At 61.1% G+C, this 18,155-nt stretch overlaps 2 protein-coding genes across 2 annotated transcripts in view; both read left to right on the forward strand.

Annotated features, from left to right (window-relative positions):
* LOC137455901 (uncharacterized) overlaps window positions 1–16,458 on the forward strand; it is a 34,750-nt gene extending 18,292 nt beyond the window's left edge. Inside the window, exons 17-24 of the mRNA XM_068167052.1 lie at window positions 11,506–12,270; window positions 13,011–13,093; window positions 13,505–13,661; window positions 13,887–14,048; window positions 14,662–14,787; window positions 14,891–15,117; window positions 15,413–15,558; window positions 16,101–16,458. Of these exons, the coding sequence (XP_068023153.1) occupies window positions 11,506–12,270; window positions 13,011–13,093; window positions 13,505–13,661; window positions 13,887–14,048; window positions 14,662–14,787; window positions 14,891–15,117; window positions 15,413–15,558; window positions 16,101–16,126 (1,692 nt within the window). The 3' untranslated portion in view covers window positions 16,127–16,458. The remainder of the gene's footprint in view (window positions 1–11,505; window positions 12,271–13,010; window positions 13,094–13,504; window positions 13,662–13,886; window positions 14,049–14,661; window positions 14,788–14,890; window positions 15,118–15,412; window positions 15,559–16,100) is intronic.
* On the forward strand, window positions 633–4,840 carry LOC137455833 (keratin, type I cytoskeletal 19-like). Its single transcript, XM_068166949.1, has 8 exons — window positions 633–1,201; window positions 1,538–1,620; window positions 1,869–2,025; window positions 2,124–2,285; window positions 2,593–2,718; window positions 2,865–3,091; window positions 3,992–4,105; window positions 4,561–4,840. Exons 1-7 carry the CDS (start codon window positions 689–691, stop codon window positions 4,077–4,079), a joined length of 1,356 nt encoding a protein of 451 aa, XP_068023050.1. The 5' UTR covers window positions 633–688; the 3' UTR covers window positions 4,080–4,105; window positions 4,561–4,840.
* Window positions 16,459–18,155: the final 1,697 nt, after the last annotated feature.

Here is an 18,155-nt window from a genome sequence, read left to right on the forward strand (position 1 = left end):
TCCTCTGTGCTCCCCAAAGGAAGTGGTTTGGGCTCTGGGACCCAGATCTCAGCAGGCTCTCACCCCACTGACAGCCACACAGAATGAGATGGAGCTTGGCTGAGCTGCACTCGCAGAGGCAGCCGGGGCCGGGGTGGTCTCCTGGCTGTGGCCCCAGGCTGATCCCCTGGGGCTCTGTTATCCAGGTCTTCAGGGCAGGTGGGGGAGGGGACGGCCTGGCTCTTGGTAACGAAGGGGTGGAACAGGCTGGGTCAGGCGGGGTGGCTTTCCCACAGCTCTCCCTTGCCCGGCAGACTCGCCCACGCCGGGCTGGGTAATTGCTGTGGGGATGTTTCCCTCCCCGGGCGCTGCGGGTGTCCTGCTGTGTGGTGCCACCGGTGCGTGGCTGTCATCACAGGTCAGACCTGATGATTCAGGAAGTAACATTTTGGATGCAGTTTTGAAACACGCTTCTGTTAACCAAAGCACCTTTCTGTTGTGGCATTCCTGGAGACAAACACCCCGGGGAAACCTTTCCGGCTGGAAAAAAAAAAGACATTAGCAGCGGCCAGGTCAGAAGGAGGAAGAACAAAGAGCCCTGCTCCGGTGGCATCAGGCAGGAGGAGCACTATAAAGAGAGGAGCATGGGGACGGAGGCTCACAGCCGGGTCCCGCAGCGGTCTCTGCAGCTGCTCCTGAGGCTGGCACCATGAGCTGCGCCGTCAGGCAGGTCCTCACCACCTGCTCGCAGGGCTCCGCGGCCGGCGGCGCACGGAAGGTCTCCTCCGCCTCCTCGGGCAGACACTCTGCCTACGACCTGGGCGCCGTGGTCGGCAGCTTCTCCGGCGGCAGCCTGAGCGAGGGATTACTCGGGAAGCAGCTGAGCGGCGGCAGTGCCGCGGGCGGCAGCTTCGGAGCTCCCCAGAGGGCTTGCTCTGCCCTGGGCTTCGGCGGCGCCGGCATCTGCGCTCGGGGCGCCGGCGGCTTCGGCAGGGCCAGCGCCGGCTGCGGGGATGGGATCCTCTTCGCTAACAATGAGAAGGCAACGATGCAGAACCTCAACGACCGCCTGGCCTCCTACCTGGACAAAGTGAGGCTGCTGGAGGGGGACAACGCTGACCTGGAGTGCAAGATCAGGGAGTGGTATGCCAAGGTGGGGCCCAGCTGCGAGCCGCGGGACTACAGCTGCTACCACAAGGAGATCGAAGACCTCCAGAACCAGGTAAACCGACGGCTTCCAGGAAAATCCAAATGGTCCTCCGGGCTTTGCTGTCACACGTGGACAGAGCAGTGCCAAGGGACAGAGGCAAGAGCTGTGTCTCTGGAGGTGCAGGCGGAGCAATGCTTTGTGAGAGAGGGATGGTCTGGGGGCTCTGCAGTCAGCACAGCCTGCCCCACCAGGCTGGCACAGGGAGTCCCCCCTGCAATGCCACCCAGCTGGTTAACACCTCCAGTATCTGGGCTCACAAATCAAGGGCTTGCATGCCCCAGGTAGAGGTTTCCTCTTTGCCAGAAGAAGCCCCAAGCCTGAACCTCTCTCCTGCATGTTCCCTTCCAGATCCTGTGTGCAGCCATGGAGACTAACAAAATCCTTCTGAACATTGATAACAACAGGATGACTGCAGATGACTTCAGGGTGAAGTGAGTAGGGTCCTGTGCTGGACCACGGGGCCCATGCTGCTCGTGGAGGGGTGGATGAGTGGTGGTGATGGGGAGCCCCCAACCTCCTACCTGCTGCGCTGCTGGATTCAGGTGCAGCTCTCTGTCGAGGGCACGGAGACCACTGACAGTGTGACTGAAGGGGAAGGAGAACTTGGTCCTCAGCTTCTGCCCCAGAGGCTCAGCTTGGGGCCTGGCCTTGGTTTCCTGACCTGTTGCTGTGTCTCAAGGTTCGAGACGGAGTGTGGGCTCCGGCAGAACGTGGACACAGACATCAGCAACCTGCGGCCGGTGCTGGACCAGCTGGCCAGCTGCAAGACAGACCTGCAGCTGCAGTGTGAGGCTCTGACCGAGGAGATGTGCTGCCTCAAGACCAACCACGAGGAGGTCAGCTTGCCCCTGGCCCTCAGAGGAGAACAGGAGAGAAGGCAGCGAGTGCCCCCAGGGTGCCAGCACTGCTGATGTTGGTCACCTGTCCCCTGCAGGAGATGAGCTGCCTGAGGAAGCAGGCGACTGGAGATGTGAGTGTGGAGGTCAATGCCTGCCCTGGCCCAGACCTGAGGAAGATCCTGGAGGACCTGAGGTGCCAGTATGAGACCCTGATGGAGCGCAACCGCAAAGAGACTGAGCAGTGGTATGCCTGCAAGGTACTGCAGACAGCCTGAGCCCTGCTCTGCCTGGGGGGAAAGGGGAAAACGGGAGATGGAGAACCCTGGAGATGTCTTGGGATGGACAGCTGTGCCCCAGGCATGCTCAGCTCTCCCTGCACTGCCCAGCTTCAGTGACTTCCCTTCATGGCAGAGGGGTCACTTGGCCACCACACTATAAGGTGGGAGGGTGGGGGGGGCAGTATGACCATACCAAGGAGCACTGCAGGAGCAGCCTGGAGAAGCTCTGCCACACTGGGACGTAGTGGGGAGGTGAGGAAAGGGCTGCTCTGTCCTACCTTTGCAGGTGGAGGAGGTGAACCTGGAGGTGATCACAAGCAGCCAGGAGATCGAGTCAAGCAACAAGCAGGTGACTGAGCTGAGGCGCCAGCTGCAGGCCTTGGAAATCAACGTGCAGGCTCAGCTCACCATGGTAGGTGACCCCCGCGGGGACCTCCCAGGCTCTCCCTGGGGAGCTGCACAACTGCAGACAGACTCCCAGCCAGCTGGGCCAAGCTCTCACCAGAGCCAGGCACCTCCTCTGCGTGCTCAGGGACCTCTGTGTGCTTCCATTCCCAGAAGGAGAACCTGGAGTCCTCGCTGGCAGAGACCGAGTGCCGCTACAACAGGTACCTGGCGGAGCTGCAGGCGCAGATCTCCTGCGTGGAGCAGCGGCTGGCGGAGATCCGGGCGGAGATGGAGTGCCAGAACCAGGAGTACAAGACCCTGCTGGACGTCAAGTGCCGCCTGGAGCAGGAGATCCAAACCTACCACTGCCTGCTGGAGGGGGGGCAGCACGACATCATGTAGGCAGACCTGGGCACAGGGCAACGCTTTGGCTGGCAGGGGCAGGAAGCTTTGCGATGCCAGGGCTGAGAGCGGCACCGCGGGGAGGGACCGGCCCCGACCTGCCGCCAGACAGAGCCCTGCGAGCAAACCGCCAGGCAAACGGCCAGAGCAGAAGCCAGAGCAGAAGCCAGAGCCTGTGTCCCCCTGCTGGGCCTGGGAAGGTGGCCAGGAGAGGCCCCCAGCGCGCTCCCAGCACAGCTGGGTGAAGGGTCCCCCTGGGCATGGTCGCTGAGCTTCGCTGGCTTTGGCACAGCCAGCCGGGGCTGGGGGCTGGCAGCTCGGTTACCTGAGCCAGGAGCTGATCTGAATGCTCTCAGTTTCACTCAAGGATTTTAATTAAGGTTTGGGGCAATTTCATTTGTATGCAAAGCAGCTGGGGCCGTTCCCTGCCTCCCCTTGCCTGAGCTGTTGAAACTCAGGCACTGCTCTTCATCTCCTAACTGGCTGCAGACTCCAGGCCTGGCCTGAGCAGCCACTTCTCTGTTCCCCTGGGAAGCAGAGGGGTTGCCATGCTGTGCCCTGGGGTGGGCTCCTCTGCACACTCCAGTCCACCTCAGAATCAGTTCTTGCTCCCAAATGCCAGCAGCAATGGGCGGAATGACGCTGCCAGAGCTTGTCACAGAGCTGGGGTCACCCTGAGCCTGCCACAGGGAGCAGCCAGCAGGCAGGATGGATGCAGGAGGTGCTGACTGCTGCTCTGATACCCTTCTGGTTCAGAGGGGGAGTGGAAGCTGGCCAATGCTGACTGGAGAGACACAGCTCAGGCCACTGCTGCAGTAGCTCCAGGTCATGGGGCAGATCCCAGGGCTGGAGGGAGTGGTGGGGCTTTGGCTACCTGAGCTCTCTCCTTTCCACAGAGGGCAGGTGGGAAGAGGAGTCCCTGCAGCACCAGCTGGGAGAAGTGCTGGGCTGAAGGCCACCCTGTGCCAGCCCTGTCTGCCCTGAACCTGCCCTGAGCCAGGCTGTGCAAGGTGAGGTCCTCCAGCAGCCTCTGAGTGTGGCTGCAGCTGTCCTGCCCTGTACAGCAGGAGGAGGAGGAAGAGGAGGAGGAGGAGGAGGAGGGGAGATCTGCAGGCTGAGGAGGGGCTGGAGCTGCTTTGTTTCCCTGCAGAGGGGCAGTGCAGGGTCATGGCTGTGCCTGGGGGTGGCCATGGCAGCAAGCAGGGCAGGGGGGATGTGGCTGAGGGACAAGCATGAGCTTGTGCACAGGAAATGTTTGGCACTGGGGGCTCCCTGGGGGTGAATGGATTAGACAAGGCCGAGCTGAGGACCCTGCAGGCAGAGCCAGGCCTGTGTCTCTCAAGTCTGTGACAGGAAGCAAGCTGGGGAGCAGAGGGGAAAGGAAGGCCAAGAGCAAGGGGGGAGCGAGCCAGCAGGGTGTGCGGAGGAGCCCCCTGACAAAGCTTCCTGCTCCCCCTGCCTGCAGGTGACTGCGGGCAGCTCTGTCCCTGCCAGCCCTGTGGCACAGCCCCGAGGAGCTCTCTGGAAGAGGGAAGTGTTTACAGCTCAGCTGGCAGCTGCCAGCCCTGCTTCAGCACCGGCCAGAGGGACTCTGTGGCACAGCTGCCTTCTGCCACCCACGCTGCTGCTGTCCCCATCCTGCTTCCAGCCAGCCACTGCTGCTCTCTGGGCTAATCCCTTCCGTGCTCAGCTGTCTGACAGCTACCCAAGCTTGTCTCTAATAAAACTTTGCTGCTGCTGACACAGCCTTGAAGCTGAGAACTTAATTTCTGCAAGTAAATTCCTGTGCAAGTGCTTACAGGGCTGTGGGACAGAGAGCTGCGTCCAGCAGGCAGCTTTGGTTAGAGAGCCACAGAGAGCCCAGTACGGCAGGAGAAGGAAAACAAGCAAGATTCACATCTGCTGCACTGCTCCTGCCGGGCCCAGGGGCTGAGGTGGAGATGGAGACAGAGAGGTAGCTGCAGGAGCAAGAAGGAAAAGGAGCACAGTGCTGTGGAAAGGGAGGTTCGCTGCCAGAGGAGGAAGCATCAGCCAGGACGTGGAGCAGAAGGTGATGAGGAAAGAAACACTCAGGGAGGCTGGGCAGAGGGGAGGGCAGGAGGTCCAGGGCTGGCTGCCTGCCTGCCAGTCTGCTGTTGAAAGGGACTTGGGAGGGCAAGTCCAGTGGGCATCAAAGAGGGTGTGAGAATAGAATCTGATATAGTATGATACAATTAACATAACAACAGCTCTGAGCTGTGCTGCAGCTGCAGGAGCAGGATGCAGTCAGGAAGAAGAACAAAGGATCCCAAAGGATCCTGCAGCAGCTGCCCTGCAGCAGTGTCCAGCTCTGCTGGCCTCTCCCCTCCCCTCTGGTGGAGGCAAACAATTCCCAGATTAAAAAACACAAAAAAAAGCTAAATAAAGAACCTCCCAAAGGAGTTAAAAGAGAGGTGAGCAGGAAGAACCAGCTGCTGAGGAGTGGGAAGATGAAAGGCTGAGACAAATGAACCTGTGGGAGAGAAGTTTGTTGAAAGTAAGACGCAATAAACAGCCAGGGGGAAAAAAATGTTGGTGTTTGTTATCAGGGAGGAAAGGACTGCAAAGACATCCAGGAACAGAGCTGCCTTCTGCTGCTGAGCAGGCACAGAGCTCCAGCCCGTGCCCCCCTGGCAGCTCCAGCCTGTACCCACCTAGCAGCTCCAGCCTGTGCCCCTCTAGCAGCTCCAGCCCGTGCCCCCCTGGCAGTTCCAGCCCGTGCCCCTCTAGCAGCTCCAGCCCGTGCCCCCCTGGCAGCTCCAGCCCGTGCCCCCCTGGCAGCTCCAGCCCGTGCCCCCCTGGCAGCTCCAGCCTGTGCCCCTCTAGCAGCTCCAGCCTGTGCCCCTCTGGCAGCTCCAGCCTGTGCCCCCCTGGCAGCTCCAGCCTGTGCCCCTCTAGCAGCTCCAGCCCGTGCCCCCCTGGCAGCTCCAGCCTGTACCCATCTAGCAGCTCCAGCCCGTGCCCCCCTGGCAGCTCCAGCCTGTGCCCCCTGGCAGCTCCAGCCCGTGCCCTCCTGGCAGTTCCAGCCTGTGCTCCCCTGGCAGCTCCAGCCTGTGCCCCTCTAGCAGCTCCAGCCTGTGCCCCCCTGGCAGCTCCAGCCCGTGCCCCTCTAGCAGCTCCAGCCCATGCCCCCCTGGCAGCTCCAGCCCATGCCCCCCTGGCAGCTCCAGCCCGTGCCCCCTGGCAGTTCCAGCCTGTGCCCCCCTGGCAGCTCCAGCCCGTGCCCCCCTGGCGGTTCCGGCCCGTGCCCCTCTAGCAGCTCCAGCCCGTGCCCCCCTGGCAGCTCCAGCCCATGCCCCCTGGCAGCTCCAGCCCGTACCCCTCTGGCAGCTCCAGCCTGTGCCCCCCTGGCAGCTCCAGCCCATGCCCCCTGGCAGCTCCAGCCCATGCCCCCCTGGCAGCTCCAGCCTGTGCCCCCCTGGCAGCAGAGCTTCACTCTACTCCTCGCTCTCTCTGTTCTGCAGTGCAATCTTGGATGGGGTTGGACACCCAACCTTGTCCAGTGGTCTGTGCCAGATACCTTCTCTACCAAGCTCTGTCTCCTCTCCTACAGCCTCACTTCCCCTGGGCAGCTCAAGGTTATTTCACTGCTGCTCACTCAGCACCTCTGAGGTCACCACATCAGCTGCAACAGGGAGAGAAAAACTTCCCTGTCCAGCGAGTTCATCACCTGGGCAGTGGTGGGAAAGGCTGAAACAGCACAGGAAGAGAAGAGGGGACAGGGGGCAGCAGGACACCAAGTGACCCAGGACCGTCAGCAGGGGCAGGCTTTGGTCATGGCCACTGAGAGCAGCATGCAGGGAGTGCAGCTGGCAGAGCTGCTTGCTTCCTCCTGCGATGTGCACCTCTGGTACAGCCAGAGCAGCTCAGAGACTGGGGCTGGAGGTGTGGGACTCGAGCGGAATCAAAGGCTAAAAGCTGAGGATGGGTGCCCCAGAGAGGGGAGAGGGAGCTCTGCCAGCGCTCGGGCTGCAAGCAGCAGCTCTCAGCATCATGCCCAGGGGCTGCTCCCGGAGCATGCCGGCGTGGCTGCAGCAGATGCGGTCTGCGGCTTGCAGAGACAGCTGAATTACAGCGTCGGAGAGAGTCCCTGAGGAGCCAGCATGCCAAAGGTTTAAGACATCGGTGAAGAAAGAGAGAGAAAACAACCAGGTTCGTAAATTGCAGCGCTGGAGCCCGGCCCCAGCCCAGCGCTGCGCAGCCAATTAGCGCTGATGACAGGCACCGCGCGGCTTAATAGCAGCCCAAGCTCGGCTGCGAGCGAGAAGCTGTCAGTCCTCTATAAAAGCTGTTTATGGAGTGCTCAGACAGGGACAGGCTCCCTCACACCCAAGGAGCCCTCTGGGGGGGGGGGGGGGGTTGCATTTTCTTTGATGGGCTTGTGGAGCGCTTGTAAAGCAGCCCACGGCCAGGCTGGAGTCCAGCGGCAGGCTGCAGAGCTCAGCGCTGGGACAGCCAGCCTGAAGCGCACGGCGGGAGGGGACTGCCGCGGAGAGAGGGTTTAGCACAAGCAGGAAAGCAGAAAGCAGCACTCGGGGAGGCTCTGGCCGGCTCACACCTTCGGCTCCTGCCTCTCCCGTAGCACTGTTCGGTGTCTGAGCTCTGCTGGCGCCACGGGGCAGAGCCTTGGCTTCCCCCCAGCCCTGCGCCCAGCTGTGCAGGCAGCTGCTGGAGGTTTGGTCACCCTTCAACATCCCCTGGCAGACCCCTGGCGCTCTGCTGTGGCCAGCAGCAGCACTTCCAGGGGTGCACGGGCTGGGAAGGTCTGGAAGGGGCTGGATGGACATGAGAATCCTTCCCAAAATGAAGCAGGGAAGGAAGATGCTGAGCTCCAGGAGGAAGGAGCTGGTTCTGTCCAGCTCTGTGCTCTGCTGAGCTTCATCACTAGCAGGTGTCCAGAGGTAGTCTGAAGACGTGAAGAGCCAGCAAGAAGGAAGTGAAGCAGCAGGCACCTGGCTCTCTGGGCTGTATTTAAGACCCAGGACCAAGCTGTTACCAAACTCCCTGGATAATTATTTCTCTTGCCTGGCTGGAATTTTGCTGCACAGGGGTGGTATAAACCAGTGAGTCACCAGCCAGGGGGGGAAAGAAAAAGCCATGGTCTGCATTTGAAAGTTTGGGAGCATGAGGTCTGGAGCCAGCTTAGCCTCACTTCAAAGCAGGGTTTAATAAGTGCTGCCCGGTGGCCATTATGCAAATTGTTAATAGCAATTATGAGCGGGGAGATAAAATCAGCTTGCAGCCGGCTTGCACAAACACCACTGAGGCAATGCTTGTGAACGCTGAGTTCTGTCGAACTGGGCAACACCCCTCTTGTAGCTGGGGCTAGGGAACGTTATCAGCGGTGATAAGGGCAGTGAGCAGAGGCTGCAGCAGCAGCAGCAGGGCACCAGGACAGTTCCCACAGCACCAAACCCTGCTGCCCGCAGCAGCGCCGGAGCGCATCACCTCCTCTGGCCTCCCCCCCCCCCAGCTGCCCTGGCTCTGTGTCACTGTTTACACTCACAGCTCCTCATCTACTCTCAGACCTCTCCTCTTTGCCATGGTGCCCACAAGACCTCGTGGGGTTGGCACTGGTGCTGTGCTGAGCCCTCTGCTCCCATCTGCATGCAACCTCCTCTCCCCCCCACCCCGTCTCACATGAGCTTGTGAAGCCTTCTGGCACAGTTTGATCTCCCAGACTGGCACAGTGCTCTCCTGCAGTGTCCTGCCCCGAGGCCAGGCCCTGAGCTGCAGGAACACATATGACAGAGGTGGAGGTCAAGAAATGGGCTGAGGCCAGCTGAGCCTGGTGGCTGCTGCACACAGGATGGTGGCTCAGGGCTAGGGAAGCAGAGAGCCATGCAGCCAGCCACACACCTCTGGGAAAGGCCTCGGTGCCTCCAGGCCCTGGCACGGTCATCAGGGGCAGGGTCACACCACAGAGCTCAGAGTGGAACCACCACAGGGCCATGCCAGCCACCTGCCCACCAGCAAACACCACAGCAGCTGGGAAAGAGAAAACCTGACTGGTTTTAGGACAGGGACTGTACCAGCCCGGTGCCCATGTGCCAGTGCTGGGCAGGAGACCAGTGAGCTCCAAGGAGGACCCTGGGAGAGCTCTGGGATGGTTTCTGCTCTGCTGCCTGTGGACCTTTCCAGCAGGACCTTCAGGCAAGGTTGTGCAATGCTGCAGACCAGACCTGCTCCTTCTGCCCATAAGGCAGCTGCTGAAATAGGGGGGTGCAGCTTCTCTTTGCCCCCCCCCCCCCCCCCCCCCCCAGTGTCTGCAGGGTGTCCTCAGCCCAGGCTGGGCAGGGGAAGGAGCACTGAGGACCTGCTGAGCAGAAGCTGGGCCCCAAGCATCCAGACGTGGCACCAGCTGCTGCTGGCTCTGCAGCCACACCCTGTCTCCAGTCCTGTTCCTCAAAAAGAGGCATAAAAGGCAGATTTGCCTCCCTGCCCTTTCTGCTCAGGGTTTGCATTGCTGGGAGCCTGGGCTGTGTGGGGAGCAGGAGGGGGCAGTGTCTGGGGGAGGCTGGACTTGTATTTCAGGCACTGCAGCCTCAGCTCTGCCAGGCTCCAGCTCTGTCCTGGAGCAAGCTCCTCACTGAGCCACCTGAGTGAGGGAGGTGCCAGGCTGGTGCTGGGCTGCTCTGTGTCCCCTCTGATCTAAGTAAAGACAGAAATGGTCTCACTGCAGAGTCCCAGCCTAGGGTCACATCTAGCTGTGCTTAAGGACACTCTCCTGCCACCAGGACAGAAGCCACCTAGGTCCCCACAGGTGAAGGAGAGGTGGCTGAGCCTTGTCCCTGTAGCTGTCCTCTGCCCGGGGTGGAGGCTGCTCTCAGGGCTCCCTGTCTGGTGTCACACTCGTCACAGCTGCTCCCCTCACTGTGGACATGCTTGAGCCAAAAGGCTGCCTGCCACTAAGAGCTGAGGGAAACTCCACACTGTAGGGGACAGAAGCCTCTGGAGAGCAGAACATCCTCATCTCAGCAGGCTGCAGGAGCAGACTCCTGCACTGTGCAGCCAGTCCCCTGCTGCTGCTCTGGCTGCTGCTTGCCTGCTTTGGAGCTGCCATGGCTGCCCAGGCTGGGCTGGTGCCAGCTGTGCTCCCACAGGCTTGGCCAAGAAGTGCCCAAAGCTCCTGTCGTGATTTGTGCTCAGCACCACCTTAGTGCTGGCCAAGAGCTGCAGCATCACTTCCCCGCCCATGCAGGGCACTGGATCTGTCTCCCATGGGTGCTCCTCTCCTGTCACCTCTTTCCTCACCTGTGATCACCACACATGGAAGCAGCATGGGGAAGGAGCTGAGAAACAGCTTCAGAGGCTTCAGCTGGTGGCAGCCCTGTGACATCTGGGCACTGAGGACTTCCAACAGGCAGCAGCCTGATCCTTGCAGGCTGTGAGCAGTCTGACTGCTTGTGTTTGTGTGAGCAGGGAGACAGCAGCCACAGCCCCCAGGGACTGACCTCGGGGATGTAAGACTCTCAGAGTCACAGAATGGCTCAGTGTGGCGGGAGCTCAGAGCTCAGCTGCTCCAACCTCCCCTCCATGCTCAGGGACACCTCTCAGCTAGGCTCAGCTGCTCAGGGCCTCATCCAGCCTGGCCTTGAACACCTCCAGGGAGGAGACATCCACAGCCTCCCTGGGCAGCCTGGGCCAGAGTCTCCTTATTTAGAATTAGAATTAACCAGGTTGGAAGAGACCTCAGAGATCACCGAGTCCAACCTCTCACCCAGCACCGTCTGATCAACTAAACCATGGCACCAAGGGCCACATCCAGGCTCTTCCTAAACACCTCCAGTGATGGTGACTCCACCACCTCCCTGGGCAGCCAACCTCTCTGTGAAGAACTTCCTAACATCCAGCCTGAACCTCCCCTGGCACAGCTTGAGACTGTGTCCTCTTGCTCTGGTGCTGGGTGCCTGGGAGAAGAGACCAAGCCCCACCTGGCTACAACCTCCCTTCAGGGAGTTGTAGAGAGCAAGAAGGTCTCCCCTGAGCCTCCTCCTCTCCAGCCTCACCATCCTGTATCAACCCCAGCGAGTGTCCCTGAGCCAGGTGACCGCCAGCGCCCCACCAGAGCCCTGCCCTGGCCACTGCCACTTCCCACCAGCGAGAAGCTCCAGGAGTCTCTCACTTTCGCTCCCCAGCCTGCGACAGCAAGATGTTTATTGGCCTGAGAATAGAATAAACAGGAATTAATCAAAGATAAAAGGTCCCTTTGATGTTCCAAGTCCCGGTGGCTCTGCTTTGTGCATTAATGGAGGCAGCTCTGCTGCTTCCCTCCTCGGCTGGCTGTGGGGTTTGCATCACACCAAAGCTGATGATTCACCAAACATTATTTGACTTTTTGGAATAAGCTGCTGACATGTAAAGTATCTTCCCTGTGAACTGGGATTTCTAGAGGGAAACTGCCCCGGGGCTATTTATTCCTGGCATAAACAGCAGGACTAGCCAGCCCCGTGGGAAGAAGCGGCAGGCTGGAGGTGGCACCCCCTCGGGAAGGTATAAAAAGGCATCCGCGGCGGCAGGCAGCCTGCACTCGGATCCGGAGCCAGCTCTGCATCTCGCTTTTGGGCTTGGGGTTGGAGCTGCAGCGGTCCTCAGCATGAGTTGTAGCGTCAAGCAGACAACCGGGTCCCTCCGGGGCAGGACCAGCGGTGGCAGCTGCGTGATCGGTGGCGGTGGCGGTGGCGGAGGAGCGCGGATCTCCTCGGTCTCCTCCGGCAGATACACGAGCTGCGGGGTGGGGGCCAGCAGGGGCTTCTCTGTCAGGAGCTACTGCGGTGGTGTGAATTATGGAGGAGGACTCAGCACCGGCAGCCTGGCCGGGGGGAACTTCGGAGGTGGCTTAGGAGCCACCGTCCTGGGAGGATGCTCAGGCATCGGCTTCAGCGGTGGCAGTGCCCGCTTTGGCGGTGGCATCGGTGTGGGGCTGGCTGGAGGTGGCTTTCCTGGTGATGGCTTTCTCCTGTCTGGTGACGAGAAGGTCACCATGCAGAACCTTAACGACCGCCTGGCTTCTTACCTGGACAAGGTGAGGTGCCTGGAACAAGAAAATGCCGACCTGGAGTGCAGGATCAGGGAGTGGTATGCCAAGCAGGGCCCCTTCTGCGAGCCCCGGGACTACAGCTGCTATTACAAGGAGATAGAAGACCTTCAGAACCAGGTAATGGCACTGCCCGGCTGCCCTCCCCCTGGGGAGCCTCTCCCGTGGGGCAGGTGCACAGCACAGCTGGCAGGAGGAACACTTCCCTGTTGGGAGAGGCTTCTGGTAGGCAGGCAGGGAGAGAGAGAAAGAGAAGTGCCTGCAGAGAGCCTCTGAGCTCAGGGGGTGACCCTGGAGCCTTTGGGCTCTTCCCTTTGCTCTTCTTCAGCAGATCTGAAGGGAAAACTCTCTGCACCTGGGGTGGCTGAGCAGCTGCTCCGAACTGGGGTTGTGCCAGGGTGCTTAAATAGATAAATGCCAGGAAAGCAGCTGAAAGGGATGGGATTTGTTTGCCCCCATCCTGCCCCAGCCTCCCAGAGCCCCAGGGGCAGAGCGTTCCCTGCTCTGCAGGTTTGTTCTTTCCCACACAACTGGCAGCTGGAGCTCAGGGAATTGACAGCCAGGCTGGAGAGAGGTTTGCCTTAACCCAGCCTGGCTGCAGCTGAAACTCAGACACAGGTGGAGTGTGGCAGGTGCTGAACACCACTGGCAGGACCCTGTGCCTGCCCCATGTGTGCTGCTGTGATGCCCTCGCCCTACCTAAACACCCACCCTGGGACTGCTGCATGCCTCAGCCCCCATCCCCCTCCCCCCGGAGCCAACCTGCTCCCCAGTGATCCAAAAACAGAGAGCAGAGGTTCGGGGTGGTGGCAGCAGGCAGTGGGAGCCTGAGGACAGAGACCTGGATGCTCCTCTTGCAGATCGTCTGTGCCACGATCGACAACAACAAGATCATTCTGAACATCGACAACAGCAGGATGACAGCTGACGACTTCCGAGTCAAGTGAGTGCCCCCGGGCTGGCCTCCGGCTGCCTCTCTGCCCCTGCTCATCTCCTGCTGGCTCCTTCATCCACCGCCTCTGGAGCTGCCTTAGTGCCGGCTAAGAGCTTGGGGCAGGAGGGGGCTGTGAGAGCAGCCTGGGGGTCTGCAGCAAGCAGAAGGCAGCAGGGTGGCCTCAGCTGAGCTGCAGCTCTGGCTCGTGGTGGCTTTCCCAGCTTTTGGGCATTCCCTGCCGGCACGGACAGGTGGTGAGACCTGAGGGGAGGGCAGGCTGGGGGCAGGGGGGATGGAGCCAGCCTCGGGTGGCTTCTCTCAGCGTCCCGTGGCACCGCTTGGAAGGGGTGGCTGCTCCGGCACGGGCGGCAGAGGCTGCTGCCAGGCACTGAGCGCTGCTCCTCGCCTTGCCCCCCGCAGGTACGAGACGGAGCTGGCCCTGCGCCAGAGCGTGGAGGCTGACATCAACGGACTGCGGCAGGTCCTGGACCAGCTGACGCTCTGCAGGTCCGACCTGGAGGCACAGCTGGAGTCGCTGCGGGAGGAGCTCTGCTGCCTGAAGAAGAACCATGAGGAGGTAGAGTCCTGCCCCTCTCGCCTCTAAAGCCTGCAGGGTTCAGCCCTTCCTCTGCAGGGTCTCCTCTGCGGGGGGCCAAGGGCTCGGTGGGGGCAGCCGCTGTGAGCTGTGAATGCCTGGCACGGGGGGGGGGGAGGCCCAGCAGGGGCTTTGCCAGGGGGGAACCTGGCTCCCTCCTGCTTCCCTTGATGCTCACCACGGGCACGACCCGGGTGCTGTCTGCAGGAGATGTGCTGTCTGAGGAAGCAATCGACTGGAGATGTGAGCGTGGAGGTCAATGCCTGCCCTGGGCCAGACCTGAGGAAGATCCTGGAGGAGATGCGGTGCCAGTACGAGACCCTGATCGAGCGCAACCGCAAGGAGGTGGAGGATTGGTACGAGTGCAAGGTGAGGGCATGGGCACAGCTGGCACCCAGGCACTGCCCCCGGGGTGCCTCACTGCCCAGGAAAAACCACACCAGCACAGCACCACCACACACCACACCACCGAGTGGCACAGGGGACGCTGCCACAGAGCAGCTTCCTCCCGGGGTGGTGGCACTGGGGCTTGGGGCAGGAGCTCTACAAGGCAGTGAGCAGAAGCTGGCAGCAGCTGCTGGGAGAGCAAGAGGAATGCAGAGCAGGGTTTGCACTCTGTGAGGATGAGAGAGGTCACCCAGACCCTCCTCACTTCTCTGCCCTTTGTGCTCAGCCTGGCTGGTGTCAAACACCCCCTGAGCCTCCCTGCCCTGGGCTGGTGCTTTGCAGACTGAGGAGGTGAATCGGGAGGTCTGACCCCCCCTGAGCCTCCCTGCCCTGGGCTGGTGCTTTGCAGACTGAGGAGGTGAATCGGGAGGTCAGACCCCCCCTGAGCCTCCCTGCCCTGGGCTGGTGCTTTGCAGATTGAGGAGGTGAATCGGGAGGTCTGAGCCTCCCTGCCCTGGGCTGGTGCTTTGCAGATTGAGGAGGTGAATCGGGAGGTCAGACCCCTCCTGAGCCTCCCTGCCCTGGTGCTTTGCAGATTGAGGAGGTGAATCGGGAGGTCATTACGAGCGGCCAGGAGGTGGAGACGTGCAACAACCAGGTGACGGAACTGAGACGCCAGCTGCAAGCCCTGGAGATCGATCTGCAGGCACAGCTCAGCCAGGTGGGTGCTGAGCTGCCGCGGAGCTCTGCTGTCCCACTCCTCTCCCCTGCCAGAGCTCCTCGCTGGCCGCAGCGCCTGCATTGTGCCTCCTGTCGCTCCCCAGAGGGACAACCTGGAGTCCTCGCTGGCCGAGACCGAGTGTCGCTACAACAACCACCTGGGTGAGCTGCAGACCCAGATCTCCTGCGTGGAGCAGCAGCTGGCCGACCTGCGGGCGGAGATGGAGTGCCAGAACCACGAGTACAAGATCCTGCTGGACGTCAAGTGCCGCCTGGAGCAGGAGATCCACACCTACCGCTGCCTGCTGGAGGGGGGGCAGCAGGACCTGCTGTAAGTAGGCTGCAGAGGCCCCCCAGGAGAGGGCCCAGCGGCTGTGTTGGGTGCTGGGTGCTGCGGCACAAGAGCAAAGCGAGCGGCAGGGGAGGCACTGCCCAGCTCCTCCCCCCTCGCCGAGCCCCGGGGCTGCCTGGCAGCCAGTGGTGACAATCTGCTGCCCTGCCCTGAGCCAGCCGGTGCCAGGAGGTCACTGCAGAGCAGCAGGGACAGTGACAAGCTGTGGGTGTCCTTTCCCTGCCATTTCCTTCCCCAAAATGCTCTTTTTTTCCCCCCCTCTCCCCTCCCTCAGTCAGCAAGGAGGAATCAGTCAGTCTTCAGGTCTAGGAGGAGGAGTTACAAGAACAAGTGGGATAGGAGGAGGAGGCATCATCAGGACCAGCCACACCTACACTGCATCTACCCAGATGCCAGCCTGTGCAGCTGCAGAGATACAAGGTAAGAGCTGCAGCCCTCTGTCCTGGTGCACCAAGGACAGGCAGCAGCCAGGGCCTTGCTCAGGAGGCTTGCAGCTGCTGCTCGGAGGTTTTGGTGTACTGGGAGGCCACAGAGGTGCTGCAAGGAGGCTTTGCAGGGGCTGTGACTCTGCCAGAAGCAGCAGAACTGCAAAAAGGGAGGAGGGGGAGGAGGGATAGAGAGGAGAGGGTCAGAGAGGCACAGAGAACATGAAGAAAGAACAGCCATGAGAGAGCAGAGTGCCCAGAGAGCAGGAGGGGCGAGCAGGAATCCCAGGGCTAGTGGCAGAGAACTGCTGGTGCCAGCTCAAGGGGAAGTCTCCAGCCACAGGGGCAAGGGGAAAGCTGGCATTTGGGTGCTGCCCCAGCTGCCAGTCCCAGCTGCAGGGCTGGCAGGCAGCAGCCAGAGCTCCCCAGGAAGGGACAGGGTTTATCCTGGCTCCTGGAAGGGTCCCTGGTGAGGAAGGCAGTGGGGAAGGGTCAGTCTCTGCTGTGCACAAACCCATGTCTGCTTTGCTTCCCCAGTGCCTTGCAGGAGGATTTGTGATTAAGAGAGAGAGAGGAGGATGGCCAAGAAGAGAGCCCTGAGGCAGAGCCGTGGCAGGAGAGGGGAGGGAGGGGAGAGGAGGCTCCCTGCATGGCTCTGTGCAGAGCCAGGAGCTGCTCTTTGCTGCTGCCCAGCCATGCTCAGCCCTGTGGCCGAGAGGCACCCAGCAGAGCTTGGGTCACATTCTGCTTCGTTCTGCTCTTTGCCTTTTCCAGTCTGTGCTGCTGTGTGTGCCCAGCCCCAGCACCACAGCTGCAGTTCACCACTGCTCTGGGGGAGCTGCTGCTGGAAAATGTCTCTAATAAAACCTTGCTTCTGCCTGATGCAATCAAGAAACCTGTGTCTGGGATCTGAGTTCCTTTACAGCACCAGGGGCTGGCTGATCCCTGCCCAGGGCTCCCCCCAGACTGGGCAGGCCCTGGGAACAAAGCTCTGGGCAGTGGGAGGCAGAGAGTGGCCCTGCTGAGCCCACAGCTGCTGTCCACCTCCCAGTCAAAGCCTGGAGCAGGCTGCCTGCTCCTGCCTGACCTGCTCCAGGAGCCACCCCTGGCCCCCACAGGCCAGGCCAGGCACAGGTCTGTGACAGTCAGTGGTGGAAGAGCTGCAGACAGAGGTCCTCAGCCCCAGCCTGCTGCTGGCACCGTTGGGCTCTACCCTCCCACACCCCAGCACCCAGCCTGGGGGACTGTGATTACCTTGCAGAGCAATTCTGGATCTCCACAACTGATTCCATGCTGGCATGGCTTAGATTCCCACCTAGCCCTACTGGTGCAGCAACCTTCCCACTGGGAAAGGGGCTGGAGGCAGCAGTTTGTGTCTCACCCCTTCTCACACAGCCTCTGAGTCAGGCACTGGTCACTGCTGGTTCAGAGAGCCCCAACCTGAACAGCAGGAGCTGCTGGAAGATCCAACTGAGATGAAACAAACTGAGATGAAGCAAACTGAGATGAAACATTCCTTGGAAAACTGGAGAGGGCAGGGTGGGAGCTGAGAAAGTGCAGCTCAAGAGGGAATGCAGGGGAGAACAAAGCCTGGCAGGGCCTTGCTGCCTTGTGTCTCAAACCTCCCAAGCAAGGCAAAGGTCAGGCCCTCCTCTGGGCCTCCAAGAGCAGCCCTGTGGCTGCTGTGAGTCAGGATGGACTGGCAGGGCACTGTGCTTGGGTCCTGGCATGGACCTGCCTGCAGAAGCCAGGGCAGTGGTTTGGGAACTCAGGGCCCTGTGGCACTCCTGGTGGGAGCAGCCCTGGGACTGGCCATGGTGAGCCTCAGAGGCACCCTGGCTCAGGGGAGTTCTGTCAAGAGCCACAGTGAGCTGGAGGGGGCTTGGGGGATTCAGCTCCCTGCTGGGGCAGCAAAGCAAGCAGTGCTGGGCTCCACTGGTCCTGCCCACCCTGGGGGCCCTCAGCTAACCCAGCACCACTGAACACTTGTGGCTCTTCCAGAGCTGAGAGATGCCCTGGGCAAAGCAGGACTCCTGGCTGTGCCCTTTCTGGAGGCTAGGCAGCAGCCACCCTTGGAGGAGGAGCAGGAAGGGCACAGAGACAGAAACCTTCCAGTCACAGCCCAGTGAGACTCTTGCCTGGCTGCAGCTCTCTCTCTCTAGACTCCAACTCCTCTGCTGCCACAAGAGTGGACTTGGCACAGGCTGGCACCCCCCAGGAAGCAGACCTGCAAGGTCTGCAGAGAGTCTGAAGGAGCTCAGCCTCTCAGGGAGCAGGTGGGAGCTGTCCTTCTCCTCTTGCAGAAGACCCTGGGGAGAAGCTGTCCCAGTGGTGTTGCTTCCACTTCACCTGCCAGAGACTGAAGGCAGCACCAGCAGGGACAAAGTGCAGCACAGGAGCAGCTTAGGAATGAGTCAGAGGAGAGGCCACAGGCAGAGGTTGTCAAACCAAGACTCTAACCCAAATCCTCTTCAAAGCTCAGCTCCAGCCCTGCAGACAGTGCCAGGCTTGATGCAGATGAGTGAGGCCAGCATGTCACAGGAGATCAAAAGGGGACACTTGGCATGGCCCTGGTGGCAGCTCCCCAGTGCC

This window comes from Melanerpes formicivorus, unplaced genomic scaffold (assembly GCF_026170545.1).
Source record: "Melanerpes formicivorus ecotype bairdi unplaced genomic scaffold, bMelFor1.0.p_v2 SCAF_112, whole genome shotgun sequence".
Taxonomy (NCBI): Eukaryota; Metazoa; Chordata; class Aves; order Piciformes; family Picidae; genus Melanerpes; species Melanerpes formicivorus.